The 19513-nt window shown below is 29.3% G+C and overlaps 1 protein-coding gene across 1 annotated transcript; it reads right to left on the reverse strand.

The window, feature by feature from the left end:
• Positions 1 to 1284: 1284 nt before the first annotated feature.
• Positions 1285 to 16119, reverse strand: LOC113384825 (cadherin-87A-like). Its single transcript, XM_026622591.1, is given in 18 exon segments — positions 1285 to 1657; positions 1846 to 1942; positions 2196 to 2300; positions 3152 to 3431; positions 3989 to 4145; positions 4693 to 4875; positions 5126 to 5271; positions 5595 to 7382; positions 7385 to 8855; positions 10910 to 11107; positions 11269 to 11381; positions 11444 to 11636; positions 11939 to 12046; positions 12689 to 12838; positions 13255 to 13404; positions 13906 to 14123; positions 14702 to 14767; positions 15957 to 16119. Coding segments are annotated over 17 exon segments (5562 nt in total). The 5' UTR covers positions 14760 to 14767; positions 15957 to 16119; the 3' UTR covers positions 1285 to 1510.
• Between the last annotated feature and the right edge of the window lie 3394 nt (positions 16120 to 19513).

A 19513-nucleotide genomic window follows, 5' to 3' on the forward strand; every position in this document is an offset into this window, starting at 1 on the left:
TAGCATTAAATGCTGGGTAATAAATTGTTGAATAAATTGACAATATTTTTTTATCTGTATTTTTAAAAAGTGCATAAAAAATTTGATATGTTGCTATATATCCCACCATAAATTGTTTCATAGAACTAAAATGATGCCATAGTATTAGTGGTAGTATTTTAAACTCTGCATTAACGAATACATAAATATCAAACATTTTGTCACAAAACTTATGTTCTAATCTCAATAGTGAAGATTAAAATACAATATCAAGAAGTGTCTAATATTTGCTGTAATTTCTTCTTATCACAAGATCCGGATCACTGACTCTAGACTCATAAATAATAATGCTTAAATTACTCATTACAAAACTATATCTATTAACACTAAACCTACCAACATTATATGTATATCTATTCCTACCGGTGGTGGTCAAATTACCGTTTTTAAAATTTTCATTGCTAGTTGATTATTAGAAGAGGTTTATTGTTTATTTATAAAAAAATAAGATTTTTGAACACTATACATAAAACAATATAGGGTAGTTCTCTTTGATAAAAGATTTGTTGCCAAAGATAAGCTTGTAAAATAGTTATCAGGGGCTATATTTCTACCGCATCCTGTAAATGGAGCAGTGAGGAGTTTGGGAATAACTTCAGAAGGTTTAATTGCAATATATGTAACTATTATAATAAAATGATATAATGTTCAAAAATCTTATATTCTTTTTATAAATAAACAATAAACCTTTTCTAATAATCAACTAGTCTAGAAGTACATATGTATGAAATGTATGTATATGTATGAGATATGAAACATAATGAATAATAGACACCAAAAAATTAAATGATCTTATATTACAGAAAAAGTCATGCCTTAAGTTGAAGAAATATAAAAACCAAATTTAATAATCCCGACTAAAGTTTCAAAAGCGGTCATTTGACCGATCTGGTAGGTTTAGTGTTAAATATCAATAAATTACTTCATGTTTAACAAGAAATTGTAATGCTTGTAGCATGTAAATGAGTATTTAAATTGTAATAGGAAATAACTATTTAAAGAGATTATATGCAATGTGAAGAGCAAATCACAATAAAATAGAAACAATTAATAATAATAAGTAATTATTTACAATAATATTTATTTTATATTACTTATTACGCAAAAATTTTAATTCAATCAGGTTCTAAATACAAGTGCATTAAATTTCGACTATTTAATACAATTGTTTTTTATAAAATACCAAACAATATTTCATGTTAAAACATTATCTTAAAACTTTCACTTGATTTATTTTGTACCTTTTCTTGTTAAAGCATTAGTAAACAGAAATTAAATTATGCTATTGGCATACTTTCTAATACCTTGCCTGGTATTACTTGGCTTTGAAGCATTCCTCGACTTCTACTTCCTTCACTTCGACTGTAATAGTTCAATTTAATGATTTCACTTAAATTTTAATACTGATTCTTAAAGCCCAAGCGCATGCATTCATTAGCAGTAGTATTGAATGAAAAATGAAAAGTGTCATTCAGTTTTCAGCAGAAAATTCTTGAAGAACTCTATGTGGGGTAAATATGCTACTGCTTAATGTTGCATAATCATCATTCAGATCTAATGAAGCATTTAATGATGTTCCCCTCATCAGTGGATTTATTGTAGCATATGTATTGTCAATCTATAATATGAATATGATTTTGTAAAATAGATACATTGCTCTAAATATCATCAAACTTTTTGAAACAGAAATATTTGGCACACTATAAATGAATAGTAAAGCATCAAAATGAATAATACTCATTTGAGAAAAGATGCTTTTGATTCAACTTGAGATCGATAAAATTTTGTAACATTAATATTATGTACCTGTAATACATCAACAATTTCTTTTCCTGGTGCAAGAACTTCCGGATCACTAAAGACTTGCATTGTTAACTCTTGCTCTTCATACAATTTCAATTTCCTGAAAGCAAAACAATGAAATAAAATATATTCAAATTTTAATCTCTACATTTTAAATCTTTCAAATTCAAAAAGTTTAACTTTGAAAATATACTCTACAAAAATTAACAATTGTGAGATATAAAACACATTAAAAACAACACTTAAATCTAGGTAACAGATTAATTAATGCCCACATGGAATTTGTAAGTAAAATATCAAATCTTTCTCTTTTCCCAACCAACATTTTTAAATATCTAGCTTTTAGTACTCACTGCTCCATCCACAAAGGATTTTCTGTAGTGTTGATGCTTTCTACGCTTTGTTTTTCAATCAATTCTCCCATTCCATTTGAGCTGTATACAGGTGCTGTATATTTCCTGTAACAGGTAAACATTGCCAATTAGTATATAATGACCTATCATAATAAGCGTTCATATAATTACTCACAAAAATAATAAATATATTTATTTTAAAAGAATTTTACATTGTTATAATATGATACATTTTGTGTTAACAAAATTCATTTATTCATGGCCTTAAAAATTAATAATGAAGTTATAAAAATTGTAATACCCAAATCTTAAATTTCATTAATTACAAACAAAACTCAAATCGACATTATAATAATGACTTTTCATATTAAAATGAAAGAAATTCGATAATATTCAGTTAAAAAAATCAATATCCATTTAAAAATCTAAATATATATGTAGTATTTGGAAAGTGTAGATTTGAATTTGAAACTCTTTACTGTACAATTTTTTGCAGCATTTTATGCGCATACTCATAGGTATACATATATAATCATTAGTTAAAATCAACAATCTCCGACAATCAGCGACGACAAACTACAAACGTTTCTAGAGTATGAAAAATATGATTTTTCGTACATAATAATATAATATTGTTTCTACATCGCATAATACATCTTCGCGCTTAAGAAGCGTCTTTTATCGGTCTCTGAAAAATCGTCTTAAAGGGATTAAATTACTGTATATCATTTCCATAAAAACAGATATTAAGAGTGGATCTCTCCAAAAAGGAAATAAGAATTAATTTAGGTACTCAAATGAGAAGATATTACCACTAGGTAAGATGAAATTATTAAAAACATGAGTAAAATTTAACATCAATATTGAAACTAGTGAAAACAGAGTGTCGATGAACAAGTCATGCACTGATTTCCTGTTTACTATAAAATAAACTCAATCTACACTATGCAATGTACCATTGTTTTAAGGAGCAGCAAACAACCAACAGAGCAACAGCTCCGATGAAAAGCATCACGGTCAATGCAATTACTGCACCCAGCGCAGCGCCAAAAGTCCTTTCAGATCGTTCTCTGAATGCAGGAACAATGTTTTCCACGGCATAACCAGCATAATAGTCAGTCAGTTGATCATATTTCTCATCTATATCCCGTAATACATCACCGGTTGGTGCGATTTGTAGACTCGTCGGATCGACAATGTGAAGATACATATCAGACCAGTTATCGCGCACATTACCTGATGAAGTAATGAACTTAATAGAGTTAATATTCTGCAATTGGAATTTTCATTACTCAAATAATCAAGCTACAATTTGTCAATGCATCTATACACAAAACTATATCATTTAAAATTGTATTCAGACCGCGATTCTTGAAATTCGCAACACTATTTGACCTGATCTTTTTTCTATATATTGGAATGATAAAGATTGTTCAGTTCAAGAAAATTTATGGAGCCAAAATCTAAGCTTACTTGACGTCAAGATTCTAAACATTTAAAATTAGAAAATTAAATCAGTGTCATAACAAGTTGTGAAATTTTCGGAAATCTTACCGATCATAATTATTCGCAAATCGGAAAATTTCTGAATTAATTGAATAAAAAAAACAGTTATGGTTTTAAATAGGCCTATGTTTTTTCTCTTTTAACTTAAAACCCGATTACAAAAATCTAATCAATAAATAATGTGTGATCAAATAAACTTTGATGTATAAAAATACATAAATAAAACATCTTCACAATTTAAATTGCATGCATAATACTAATAAATTATTTTTAAACAACATCCCTACCAATAGAATCAACATGATATCTTATATCATCAACAACGACTAGTCTTCCAGTTATATTCGACAATTCCGTTAATATTTCTTCTTGGCGGGCGTAGATCTCATCAGCAGGTTGTGAAAATATTACTCGTATTAATTGCTCTGGATTGTATACCCAGACCTAAAATAATTTACCAACCAGATTAGATTTAAATTATTACAAATGATAAAGCCTATAGTAAAAGTCACATACATTAAATCTTTTCACCTGAAGTTTTACATAATACTTTTCCTATTTGCTTTTCTTAATTTATGAGCTATTAAGAAACTATATATATGTAATAGATACATATAAAAATAAAAGTAAAGTAAAATACAATTCTATTTATAATTATAATTATTAATATAATAAGTATAATAAGGAAACAAAAGCATAAAATTTACTATTAATATAGTTCAAAATTAAAACATTATAAAATTATAAAAATATCAGAGTGAATCCTAGCAATCAGACTCCGATTTATGAGCAGTTTAAAAAATCAGAAGAATTTGTTTTAAAAATCAGTAGATGTTGTGATTTTGAAGGTGACCCAGTCAAAACTCTAAAGTAATAAAACTTTTTCTAGTTCTTTACTTTAGACTCTTACATAAAAATGAATAATAACTTGGTAGTTACAGAAATTTATTTCCACCATTTAGTTTTGATTCAATACTACTATAATACTTACATGCACAACTGCATTTGCGCGTCGATTCGGCTCAGATACTTCTTGAGCAGAAATTTCAAGCAAGAAACGTTCCTGGTCGTACCCCAACATATGCTCTGCTGTCGAAATTCTACCGTCTGCAGCTATGATAAATGGCGGCGGTACTAGAGCTCCGCCAATGGCACTAGTGCTACTAAATTGAGACTGCAAAAATATTCTATTATATAGAGTATATATATATAAATGTGATTTAAATTAATACTAATTAAATATTCAAATAAGAGCATTCACATCTATAGTATGATGCTTTCAGATCCTGTATATATTATAGTGATAAACAAAAAAAATTTAATATGAACTTGAAGCACAATAAACTTTATCTGTAGTACCTAGATCTGGTATAAATGTCTCAATGCGTTAATGATTAAAAAAATGTCAATGTGCATAAACTGACCTGATTGCCATCAGAAGGCATAGCAATAGTTCGTTTGAGTCTTACGGCATCTAAACTGTAAGTCAATGTCCCATTGAGTCCTTGATCAGGGTCTGTAGCAATCACCGAAATAACTGAATCTCCAGGAACAGCGTACGAGTTTATACCTAAAATTTATAAATACATAGATACTGTAATTTATATATATATATATATATATATATATATATATAAATGAGACATCACTAAATAAGTCCATAGAATTCTTTATATTTGGGTAAATATTGAATAATTCTTACGATTATATGGCGATCATTAGTTGAAACGCGGACTTTAGAATTTCCATAATCTGCAATACATGTTATAGGATCCTATTAGTATAATCCTATTATACTAATGTAATTTGAACTACGATCTTTTTAAAATTTTAATATCCAAATATAAATATATCAATAATCATATGGATTTATTAGGTGATAAGAAAACTCACCTGCATAATATAAAGATTTACTAAACACAGGCGGGTTGTCATTTTCATCGGTAATATATATTTCAACCTTTGTCAAACTTTTATCAGTTGCTGAATCTGATTTCATAAGACTCATACTTTCAGATATATTGAGATTAGCATTATTACTTGCGTGTATATACAAAGAATATAGTTCTTTTTCTTCTCTATCAAAGACTGCATTTGTATATAAAATGCCTTCTTTTTTGTCAATTTTGAATGAGTTATTACCATTACCCAAAATAATATAATAATATATGACAGCGTGCGGTTCATCATCTTGATCTATCGCTTGTACTTTTCCAATTCTTGTATATCTTTCAGAATTTTCTTTCAAATAAAATTGATAATTGACTAAAAATGATGGCTCGTATTTATTAGTGCCTACAATCACAACAGTCAAAGTTCTCAACGTCTCGTGCGATAGATGATTTGCTTGGTCTTTGGCAACTAATATCAACTCATAAATAGATGACTTTTTACGGTCAATAAATTGTTTTATTCGTAGTTCTCCAGTAACACTGTCTATTATAAAATGATCTGTTTCTTGGACATTGTTGTTGCTGACCTTCAAATGATATGTCACTCGACCATTGTCACCGTAATCATAATCGACAGCTTTTACAGTCATGATCACATGACCTGGTAGAGCAGCATTTTCCAGTATTTGCACTGTACTGTTTACTAACTGAGGATTTATAAACACAGGTCTATGAATATTTATACCAGCCACAAATACCGAAATTGTTGTAGAAGCAGTGTATACTCCTGTGCCATTTAAATCTTTGGCTTCAATAATCAAAATGTATTGACCCGTGTGGTTCAATAAACTCATTGCTGGATAAAGAATTCCTGTAGAAGGATCTAATTTAAATTTTCCATCTTCATTCCCACTTTTGATCATGTATTGGACAGTACCATTGAGTCCAGAATCTGGATCCTGCGCGTTAACTTGTAAAATAGCTGTAGGCGGAGAAACAGCAATGTTTTCATCTACTGAGCCATGATAAATATGATGTTCAAAAATTGGTCCATTATCATTTTCATCTAAAATTTTTATCAACAAACTTGCAGTTGCCGTTTTTCTTATGGCGTCGGGTGCATTATCAGAAGCTATAACTGTTAGGTTTACTTCAGTGTGCAATTCTCTGTCTATGGTCGTTGCATTAGAAACATATACTATCCCGTTCATTTCATTGATCATGAAATAGTTATTAGGTTCGCCGTGTAGAGAATATGTTAAATCTCCAAACATGCCCTCATCGTCATCCGTGGCGTAGACTTGTCCTACCACTGTACCAGGTGAAGAATTTTCCAGAATGAGCATTGAGTAAGAACTCTGATTGAAAATAGGCTTATTGTCATTAATATTGACCACTGTGACAGATATTTGCAAACTCGTGTTCAAAGGAGGAATGCCATCATCAATAGCTATTAATGTAAAATATATAGATTTTATTTTTTCAAAATCTATTCTTCTTTTGCTTTTAATAACACCCGTTGTATTTTCTACTTCAAAATATGCATTTTCTGGAATTATTTCGTACCGCGCTATGGATGAATCTACATCTGTTGCAACATAAGTGTCCAGCACTGTGCCTATCGGCTGTTCTTCTAAAACTTGCACAAAACTCGATTGGTTCCGATGCATTTTGGAATACTGAAAAACTGGCGGATATTTATTTGACAAAACAATTGATATAACTAATGTTCCCTTTCCTATTTGTAATGTGGGGGCGCTTGTATCCTGAACAAACACAGTTAATCGCAAACTGCATAAGAATCACGTTGTAATTTTTGCGTTGTACGAACGACTCCAGTAGCTTCATCGACTGAGAATAAATCCTTATAATTTTCCTCGCTTGTGATTGGATTTCCATTTTTGTCTACGGCGGTGATCGAACTTCCCAAAGAAAAACTCAAAAAATCAGTTGAATTAAGGTCAGGATCTTCTGCAGATAATTTATAAATCGCTTCTCCTACATTTACGTCTTCTAACACTTCAATATACTGTATAGTTGGAGTAAAATATGGGCTTTTATCATTCACATTTAGTACATTGACTACCAAAGTTGCAGTACCTGTAAGGCTGGGGCTTCCGTAGTCTTTTGCAATAATTTCTATATTGTATGTTTTTCTTCTGTCGTAATCAAGCTTTTTAGCTACTGTCACTATGCCGTCATTATTTCCAATAACAAAATCTTCCAGACCTCCTTTTTGAATTCCATAAAACAATTCAGCATTGCGACCCTTATCATTATCCTTTGCAGTAATCTTAGTTATCACTGATTTTAATTCCACACTTTCTAGGACATCTATTTCTTGGTAACTCTGTATAAATATTGGTGCATTATTATTGACATCTCTTATAGTAAAATTCACTAAACACAGTGCTGAATGTAATTCATCACTGGCTTCAATAGCTAAAATATTCGTTTCGCCAAAAGCATTTGCCAGACCATTAGCTGTTGCATTCCTCAATTTTATTTCACCAGTAAAAGAGTCTACGGCAAAAATATCAGACATATTTTTAGTATGCAGCTTATATTTTATCTCAGAAGTCACATCATCATCTTTAGCCAAAACAATAAGAGGAATAGAAAATTCTTTAGAATCCTCATCTAAAATAACATTTTGAGTTGCTGGATGGCATACAGGCGTGTTGTCATTAGCATCCAGCAAATTTATCATTAGTGATACCACACTACTAAGCCCATTACCATTGTCATCAGTCGCTTTCAAGGTTAGGTAATATTTCTGCTTATCCTCAAAATCCAAACATGGTTTAACCCCAGGTGTCTCGCATTGAGCAACTGTGATTTCACCCGTTTTTCTGTTAACATTAAATAGTTCCACGCCGCTGCCAAACATTTGATAAACTATACCCTGCTTTCCAAAGACTCCACTGTCATAATCCATGGCTGTGACGGACGTCACGTAGCTACCAGGCAATAAGTCCTCAGAGATGCTGGCACTATAATCATCTTTTTCAAATTTTGGTTGGTTGTCATTTGTATCAGTCATAGTGACTGTAAGTGTAGCCGTAGAAGAATGTTTTACGGTCCCGCCAATTTCTTCCGCTATCACAAGAACTATAGATTTCCGTTGATTAGGATTTTCATAATCTAAAGACCCTCTTGCCAGACGAATACTGACAGATGAAGATCCAGAAACTTCAGTAGGTTCCACTTCAAAAACACCAGTCACATCTTCAAGGCGCAATGTGAATAATGCATTTTGACCCTGATATATAATATAAAACATAATAATTTAATATGATGAGATTTCAAAAAGCAAATTATCAAATATAAACTTGATTTTATATTCCTATATAATTATGTAATATACCATCAATAATTTTCTTTGCATATTTTATAAACTAGACAATTCGAAAACAATTTATTTGAATTTTATTAATTGTTATCTTTCAATTATGTTAAGGGGGAAAGTTCATATAAAATTCTCAAAAAAAAGATTTTTTTCTTCTTCGATAATCTGCAAGTATAGTATGTTGAGCGTATATTGACGAGTCGACAAAAAAAAATCTCTTATATTAACAAAATTATAGCTAACATAACGGGGCGGGTCGGAGTGCGCATTGTCAAGCGATCAAGCGTATTGTTAAATTTCAAGTGAAAGGGTCTCTTCCATCTTAATAACTAGAAATACTTCTTTTGTCCTACAACCAGAAGACTTCTATGTACCTTAGTACATGTAGAATATTGGTATACGAACAAAAGTTAGTCAAGAAATATAGTTAGTTTAGCTGGAAAATTCGTAGTGTTCAGTTCATTTCAATACGTAAAAATGCCGAATTATCTAAAAGGTAAGCGAAGTAATGAAGTAATATTGCACAAAATAACACTAAAAAAGACGTTATCAGGGCAAACAGTTTACTGATAAAGCAGGTGAAAAAATTGACGCCAGTACAAGTCATAATAAAAGTGCCAGTGGTCAAGATCCTCTAGACGTAGATTTAGCTCCATTACTTGGTAAAGAAATGCAACAGCATCTTTCACCAATATATGAAGATTTGTCCAAAGACGATTTACTTGAACGATGCCTTGGTGATCATACGCAGAACGCGAATGAAAGTTTCAACGCGACAGTTTGGCGACTATCACCAAAAGACCCACAGTGTGGACAAAGGGTAGTTGAAATTTCACCATATATTGCAGCTAGGATATTTAATGAAGGTTTGAGTTCAATATTAAGAATAATGAACCTTCTGAATTTGACTGTTGGTACTTATGCTAAAGCATATGCTGATAATACTGATGAGGCGCGAATAACTTGACAGGATCGTAGCAGCCTTTCACAAATAAAAGATGCTCGTACAGCTCGCAAACAACAACAACTTACAGAAAATCAGCTTTTTGAAGATAAGGAAGGACTATTTAATGGACCTGGGAATGCAGATTAATCGGTAAGTAACTAAAACTGGTCATTTTCCTTTACTAAATCTTTAAACGCGATTATCTCGAAACTGTGTTTTCAAAAACTGCTCGTGTTGTAGCTCAAAAAGTTATGTATCGATTTGTCTGAAATTTGGTGAGGCTTTTCTCTATATTATTATCGGAAGGATAAACCTAAATCTTTAGATCTTTCGCGTTGATAAAGTATTTTCTGGGGTCCAAAATGTCAAAAAAATAGCCACAAATTCAGATTTTTTTTTCAAAGGCTTGTTTTTCATTGAATTTTATACTTTTTTAAAATTTTATAGGTTTATCCTTTCCATTAATATGTTCTCAAAAGAAAACATTAAAATAAATTTTTTTCAGATCGATGGTTGAGTGAGAAATGCAGCAGTTTTGGACCTCGCGCCGGAGGCAGTCCACAAAAAGTTATCTCGAGCCGCCATTTTGAAAAAATAAATAAATCTTTGAAATAAAAATCTCTTTTTGTACTCTAAAAGGGTTAAATAAAGTTGTGTTAAAGTTTAAAAACAATAAAATAATTACATCACGTTTAAAAATATGTTTAAAATATGACCTATTTTTATGCGTCTATATGGACTTCCCCCCTTAATTCCATTCTTTGAGAATAACTAGAACTTTGTCAACACAAGTTCTGATATTTAAATTTATACACTAAACAACAATATTAATATAAATGTATATAAATAAGGTCAAATGTTGAAACTCAAAACTAAAAGTAAGACTCTAGTAAAATAGACCATAACAGTGTTGGTATGGCAACCCTATATTATGTTTATTTCTTGGTACTAAAAACCGTGAAAACATTATATATTTGTTGTGCAGTCAAACATATGAAATTACATTACACTAAATACATACCACATCAGGATCATGAACAAACATATCAAGATTAGGTAAAGGTGTTCCAATAGGTGTGTTTTCAGGAATGGAAATACTATATTCGGCGTGGTTAAATATTGGCGGAGAATCATTAACATCTTTCACTGTTATAAAGGCTATCGCGGAAGTAACGGCATCAGATGAATCTACAGGTGCTGATCCAATAACTTCTTGTGCCTAGGATAAAGAAAAACAATATATTTAACAATGTATTACAATGTACAATATGCTTTAAATCAAAATTGAAAATACATTCAGTGATAATAAACAGTTGACATAATAATTCTTCTTTGATCAAATGATTCAAATTCTTGTGTATACATACAAATGTAAATTACCTGAACAGCTATTGATATAACTCCCGTAGCATCTGATAAAATTTCCCTGTCAATAGGCCTACCAGTTCGCAATTCTCCATTCATAGGATCTAATGTGAAGTAATTAAAAGGATCTGCAAAATATAATTTTTAGTCATTTATTCAACATAAATATTGAACTTAATGCAATACTTACTGTTAATGAGAGAGTATCTAATTTCTCTCGGTGACCCTTTATCTCCATCTCTTGCTAAAAATGTCATCACCAATGTTCCAATAGGGGCATTTTCTGCTAATACAGCAGACAGAGATCCAATAAAAATAGGCGGAGTGTCTTGAACATCTTGAACGCGCAGTTCGACGACTGATGTGCTATTGAACAGTCCATCCTAAGAGTGTTACATTTCCAAATTTATTAAAACGATTGAAGAAACTTTATTAAATCAAAATACCTTGTTTTCAATGAGTTCCAAATTGTAATAATTTAATCGAAAGCTTAAGCTAAAGTATTATTTCTAAAACTAGGAAAATACTCAAATTAATAAATAAGTTATTTGTAAGCTAATTAAAATTCAGTAATCTATTGTAGTCATAAATTTTAAATGAGCACAACCCACTTCATTTTAGATAAATAACCTGCATGTTCTCAATTATCTTGAATTGCAGAACTTATGCATAAACTATTACTTACTGAAGTAATTATTTCAATTTGGTGTATTTGATTCTGATCGTAGTTTAACAATTCTGTCGTGATAACAGCACCTCTGAATTCACTTTGAGATGCTGATATAGTAACAACCTGCAATATTTGAAATTATTAAAAAAAATGCCTATATATATTATATCATATTATGTACACACTATGTCTGTGTATTTACATGTGTGTATGAAGTGTCACTGAGTATTAAAATGAGATTACAAATTGTGTTACAATAATTAAACACATACAATGATTTCTCAGTGAAAGACTATTATTACTTAAGACTGATTAGATAATGGATGTATTAATAAACGACACACTATGAAAAAATATTCAAAACAATGTAAAATAATATCAATAACAATATAAAGCAGTAATTTTTCAAGGTTTCTTATATCGGTCTTGATAAAGAGTCCAGGTGGACAATTGCTAGAATCAACAGTTCTTTACTGGTTTAATCAGAATGTACTTTTAATTTGCATACTCATGATTATTATTAAGTTGCTGCGCCGTAATAAGCAATATCTTAATTTGAATATTCTAATATTTAGAAGAACATAAACCACTTAATTCACTTCAAAATTGACTTCAATACATCCAAGAATCATGCAATAGAATATGAAGGACACAGCATATCAAAAGTGTATGTTTAATGTATTATTAGGATTGCTCTGCATTTTTTAATATAATATTGTAAATATTACATTATATATTTTACTTTATTTACAATAGGTTACTAACCTCAAATTTACTACAAGCATCAGGATTATTTTCAGAGTTGCATGTGACTGAAAGTGTTTCACCAACTGAGTCAGGATCAGTTACTAAGATACCAGAAAAAACTGTGGTGCCAATAGCCACATCTTCAGCTGCTTCTGCTTCGTATGGAAGCTAATTTCATAAAATTAGAGTTATTGTCAGACATGTGCATATTAAACATTATTACAATATTTTATTATTAAATTGTAGTATTTATAGCATATATACATTTATACATATATTATTGCATACATACACACTTTCATATACACACACACACGACATATAAAACATGTACACTTGTGTTGTGTACAACAACGCAACACAATTATTTTATTACCTAACTGAAATTTAACATCCTGCCTCCATGGCCTGGAAGTGTGGCAAATGAAAATATATCAAATATTTAACATGTTAATTATTATATACATTATAAGCAATAAGCAAAATATTAAAAAAGTTTATTAAAATTTTTGTTTTTAAAGATGTGAAATTTAAATTAATTAATTGTAAACATATGATGTAAGATAATTATGCACATAACTTACATTAATAAATCTTGGTGTGTTGTCGTTATCATCCAATATAATAACAGATATAGCTACTTTCACAAAGTTATTTCGAACTTTGCCGAATGAACCAGTTTCTGTGGGTATCAAATCCTCCAATGTTACAAAGAATTTCAACGTATCTTCAGTCTGCCAAAAATGCAAAAAAATAAAAACATTAAATTTTGAATGTAATTTATGCACTTGCCAAAAAATCATTTAATTCATTTGTTGCACAAGATATAACTGAAAATTATAGTTACAAGTTTCTACCCGATTCTGGAAACATTTTATCAAAATGTTCACTTTAATATTTTTTTAAGAGAATTCAAAGTTTTTACACTTTTATTATTAAGTTCGTAACTATATTCAGTAAATGTTGCTGTATTGTTTGTTACTGTGTTCAAATATATATTTAAACTATTTGCATCTTCAACTATTGAACTTTAAAGATTGATAATTTTTTGCATGCTTTGAAAAATAGAAATATTACTGTTATGCATTTAAAGATTTATGTTGGATTGTTATAGCATTATTAATTGCATATACAAAGAAGATTATTAAACTCCATACAAATAAAATAAATAAAAATTTTATTAGTACAAATGATTTGTCAAGTTTTATTAACTACAAGTATCTATTTTATCTCACTTCTCGGTCCAACTGTTTGATGATAGTTACGTCTCCAGACTCCGGATCCACAGAAAAGTGTTCAGTTCCAAGCAAACCGTAAACCACAGGCGATCCTTCAGGATCATGACCCTTTAACGTATATACCAAAGAACCCACTGGTGTAGACTCCAGTAAAGTCAGCTGGTTCATATCTTGGTCAAATACTGGTGGATGATTTGAATATCCGAATACACTTGCTAATGAGTAAGAAAAGGCTATATTTCAAGTAAGCAAATAAATATATGGAACTGTATTGCAAATAAATAAATTGTTTTTTTAGTATATAGATTTGTTTCAAATTACATCAAGCAAATTAATTACAAATGCACGCATAATTTATAACATGTCAGAACTATAATCTTAAGCTCAGGATTTGGTCAGTTAAAACATGAACTAAAGACATATTTATATGATATAGTTATTGAATTTTCGTTTTTCAAAACTGTAATTTTCATCTTCAATAGTTGGGAATTACATTTGGATCAAAACCCAAAGAATGAAATCTAAAGCACATATCTCGAAGCTAGGCAGTGGTTCTGTAATTTATATAAAGCAGATTCGCTTGTAGATGAAATGAGAAACAGATATTACTTATGGATAATAGTATGAGAGGAGTCTTATTCCAAGGAAATAGAAAAATAAAAAAAACAACTACTACTATTGATGACAAAATTATGATGTCAACCTAAGCATGGTGTAAATTTAACTTAAAATTTTTGTGAATGTGCATTTCATTATTGTTAACTACATTAGAAATAATTATGCTGACCATTACCTAAAAACATCCATCCTGTCACCAAAAATATTCGTAAACTAAATGTTGCGGATACCATGTTGAGTTCTATAAAATAAAACACATGATATTATTATATATCACCAATAATGAAAACATTTGATAATGTTTAGTAATGTAATCTAATTTAGTAGGTAATGTAGTCAGTAATATACATAATCGAAATAGACTTTATTTTGATCACACCTTGTCCTGACAATATATTTAATATAGGCCTTGAGCATACACAGCAGTTTTAATATAATAAAATATTATGCAAACTGACGTTAAGCTCTGGCCACAAAAATACCACTGATCACTAAAAACATTAAATTTTAAAGAAAAAAAATGTTTGCAAAACATACGAGTTTTATACATAGTTTTAATACTTGGAAAATATGCTAATGAAAAAATATTGATAATTTATTCAGTGACCAGTATGATCTTTAATTGATTTATTCATTTACATTTATTAAATATAACACAGTTTTAATATAACCTATTCATGCAGATATTGAACAGAATATTTATTTCCTATATTAGGTTATTAAGTTATATAGGTTTTTATATAAAAATTAAATTATTTTGTGTAGTTGTAGTAAATAAACAATATATAAATGCATTTCTTTTTAATAAAACTGAACATTACTTTTGAATACAAATAAATAAGAAAATGTAACTAATTCTATTTCGCATGGGTATAAAATTCGAATATAAAGTTATGAATAATAACAAATAGATTTCAATTAAAAAGCTGAAAAAATCGAAGCATATAAGAATATGTTAAAACGTCGAATATGACGTTCATTAATTATCGTCTACCATAAATTTGTAAATTTAAATAACTTATTTTGTAAGAAGAAATTTCGCATATAAAAATCTAGGAAAAGTTACAACACACACATTACCATTATATGAAACCTTTCTCTTTTTCTGAATTATAAGAACTATGCCTTGCATAAGAAATGCATATTATATATATATATATATATATATATATATATATATATATATTCGTAAATATTATTCGTAAATATTGTTCGTAAATATTATTACAAGATTGAAATCATCTTTACAAAAAGAACCGTTACGCATAGAATTAATAACACATTGAATTATTCCAGATACAAAACATATTTGTACCAATGAAAATATGAATAGTAAAAAATTGAAGCAAAATATATCTAATATATCATGTGTTAATTGTAAAATATGTCCAGATTTTTTTATTGATGAAATGAATAAAATATATAGTTACCATAAGCTGATTCTTGGCAATGTGTTTCGCATTATGCCACTTTATTAATTTACACATTAATAAAACAAATATATATATTCACTACATTTTCAATTATCACATCACATTGAATATACAGAATTGAAAAATAAATTACTCGTTACACTAAATTCGTGAATAATATTTAAGGTATTTAAGAATAACAGGAATTGACATTTGAGGCGTGTAAACGAACCAGTGCGACCTGTCGCCGAGATGCATGAACTGTGAAGTGCTTAATGAGTGCTTACCGTAATTCTGGCATGGAGTATGTAAACAACATGGATCAAATACATTTCTTCCGTATTTGGAAAAAGTCTTTACTATGGCCGCTGCGTGCGAGCATATATATCCTAGACAATATAATAAATAATATATATATATATATATATATATATATATATATATATATATATATATGTTAAAGAAGTTAGTTTTGATATTGAAAAATATGAGTAAGTTCTTCAAGGGCATACATCAAATAAAAGGCAAAGATTTAGAAGTTAATCTTTAATTTTTCCAAACGTTTCGACATAGTATTTTATGTCATCATCAGTGGATATAAATATGGTCTTACATCAGTAGCTAGCGCAAGTCACATAATTTTGCACTATCATATATACACTAACTTGTTTTTTTTTATTATTTTGTTGAACAGAGCATAGCAAAATATTTGTGAAATATATAATATATTTTGCACAGAGAACGTAGTTTATGTGACCGAGCCCGAGGCTGTAGTTGACTACAAAACAAAATAATAAAAAAAACAAGTTAGTGTATATATGATAGTGCAAAATTATGTGCCAAAATTATGACATAAAATACTATGTCGAAACGTTTGGAAAAATTAAAGATTAACTTCTAAATCTTTGCCTTTTATTTGATGTATGCCCTTGAAGAACTTATTCATATATATATATATATATATATATATATATATATCTTTATATATATATATATATATATATATATATACATTATATATATATATCGTCGTCCTTCAAAATAACATGATAGGAAAATATCAAATACGTTCTCCCCAGAAAATTCGACTTGTAAATTTTATATTTTCTCGACGTTTCAAGTGTATATGAAAGTGTATATGATACGATTTTTGACTTTCGCCAACGTTTTTCTCAAATTAAATCGATTAAATCGGTTAAATCGATTTCAAAATTTTTTAAACCATTTGATATAACTCGATAACGACTATCGTCCGTTAGTTTTGTGCAGCGATCGATCAAGCCGTTTCTAATCAACGGAAAAGTTTTCGTACACATTTTAGCCAAAAATCCTGCATCGATTTTAAAAATTAAGAAACGATTCAATAGGTATCATTTCAGAAACCTGCTGATTAGTTTTGAGAGATCGGTCGATCGGATATTTAATTGTTAAAGATTTTTTTGATTATTATAAAACTATTTTGGCGATAAAGGTCTTGGTCTAAAACATAGGTATCTAAAAAATATTATATATAGGCTATATATATATATATATATATATATATATATATATATATATCCGATCGGTCGATCGGATATTTAATTGTTAAAGATTTTTTTTGATTATTATAAAACTATTTTGGCGATAAAGGTCATGGTCGAAAACATAGGTATCTAAAAAATATTATATATAGGCTATATACGATATCGTATAAATATATAGGTAGCTAGTTTGAAAAAATAAGCAGCGCCTTTTTACCATGATTTTGTCAAAATTTAATCTTTAGTCGACGTTTTCTTAAGAATGCGCAATCCGAATTGAAAAGTCGATGAAATTCCATAAGCTCTCGTGCTCACGATCGGCCGAGCCGTTTCTTTAGACTTATCAAAAAAGTGTCAAATTTTTCGTGTACGTTATAGCTTTAATTCGTGAATCGATTTTTAAAATTCTAAAACCATTACAAAGGTGCCATTTGAGAATCGTGCTGGTTAGTTTAGCCGTTTTTTGATTCGAACACGCTTTGAATACGGTTGCGAATAAATTCAGGGACCTTCAGTTTGGCCGCCTCATAATCCAGTCGTCTTTTAATTTAAGTGAATTTTTAAAACGACCGCTTTTCGTTTTGGCCGCCTTTCAATTTGTTCTTTACCTGATTTGGCTGCCTGCGTGCGGTGCACGCATGCCCTGATTATTTGTCAATCGTTTAAGCATATTTAAATGTTAGAATTTGCTTAGGTGATTCAGTAGTTTTAATTTCGAAAATTGAAAACACCAAGTGGGTAAAATTATTAACTGTCTTCGTGAAAAGTTTCATGTCCATTCTTAGCACCCATAGCATATTGAATGATAAGAATCATGCATATTAAAATGTAGTAGAAAGAAATGTAGTGCCAGCTTTAAATGTTTTAACTTATGTTTTAACAAGCCCTTATAACTTTGTATTTTTTAGACTAGTACGAAGACAATATAATTACATTACATATTTAACTTAATTTTACATAAATTGGTTTTAGAAAACCAATTTATCCATTACGTTAATTAATTAATTTTAATTGAGGATATTGTAATACAATCGATCTGAAACTGAACAATGTATTTAACCAATAATCATTTTATTTTTTAGAACTGTTATGTTCCATAAAAGGCATTTGTTTTAATGCAGTAAAATAAATTATTCGTTTGTTCTATTATTATATAGTTGCAATATTACCTGCTACAATTTATTAAATTATCCAGAATTCTATCAGATACAAGGTTGATTTTTTGTCACCTTGAGTTCCGCACTCGATTGAATTCTTATGTTTTATCTGAAGATGTTTCTGAATCATTTATTAGTATTTTATATTTACTTAACACTTTTCCCCAAAAAAGCAAATTCAAACATCAATAACATCTATATTTGAAATAAATTGCACAATAACTTGTTTTCATAAATATCTCATAGATATTAAAATTACATAAGTTTAGATACATTGCAAATCATGAAACTTCAATTTTCAAACATTAATTTTAAAAAATAACATAAAAATGGTTTATTCTTAAAAATTTTATCATTCACAATTATTTTAACCCTGCCGTTACTGAGAATGAAAAATTTAGATCAAATATCTATTCAAAAGTAAAAAAAAACCCCGCCTGTGTATTATAAATTAAATAACAATAAAATTAGAATTAAACATTCTAAATATTTTATATTGATTCTTCAAACCGAATTTTATGTTTTTCGTAATATTCATTATAATTTAATTTACAAACAAATAGCGCTGTTCCAAGTTAATTTTCTAGTTTCAAGTCAAAGCCTCTAGTTTACGTCGCCGGCATACTGTATTGGGTTGTGGTTGATATTAAAGCAAGGTCAGTAATCTGCGTCGTGGTAATTGGATCATCAGGTGTTTCATAGGCGCTAAGATGAAATTGAATCAATATCACCAAATAAGTAGTAATTGCTCCTGTCATCTGGGAAAATTTATTAAATTCGCACATTAATAAAAAAATATTTATCTATATATTTTTTAACATTATTAAACTTACCGCAAACAATAAAGTGAAATCGACATCGAAAAATCCACACGGTGAAAATTTTACAGTTTGATGCA

The sequence above is a fragment of the Ctenocephalides felis genome, unplaced genomic scaffold (genome assembly GCF_003426905.1).
Source record: "Ctenocephalides felis isolate EL2017-DRISC unplaced genomic scaffold, ASM342690v1 CF-g0.4_SCAFFOLD_03571, whole genome shotgun sequence".
NCBI classification, from domain to species: domain Eukaryota; kingdom Metazoa; phylum Arthropoda; class Insecta; order Siphonaptera; family Pulicidae; genus Ctenocephalides; species Ctenocephalides felis.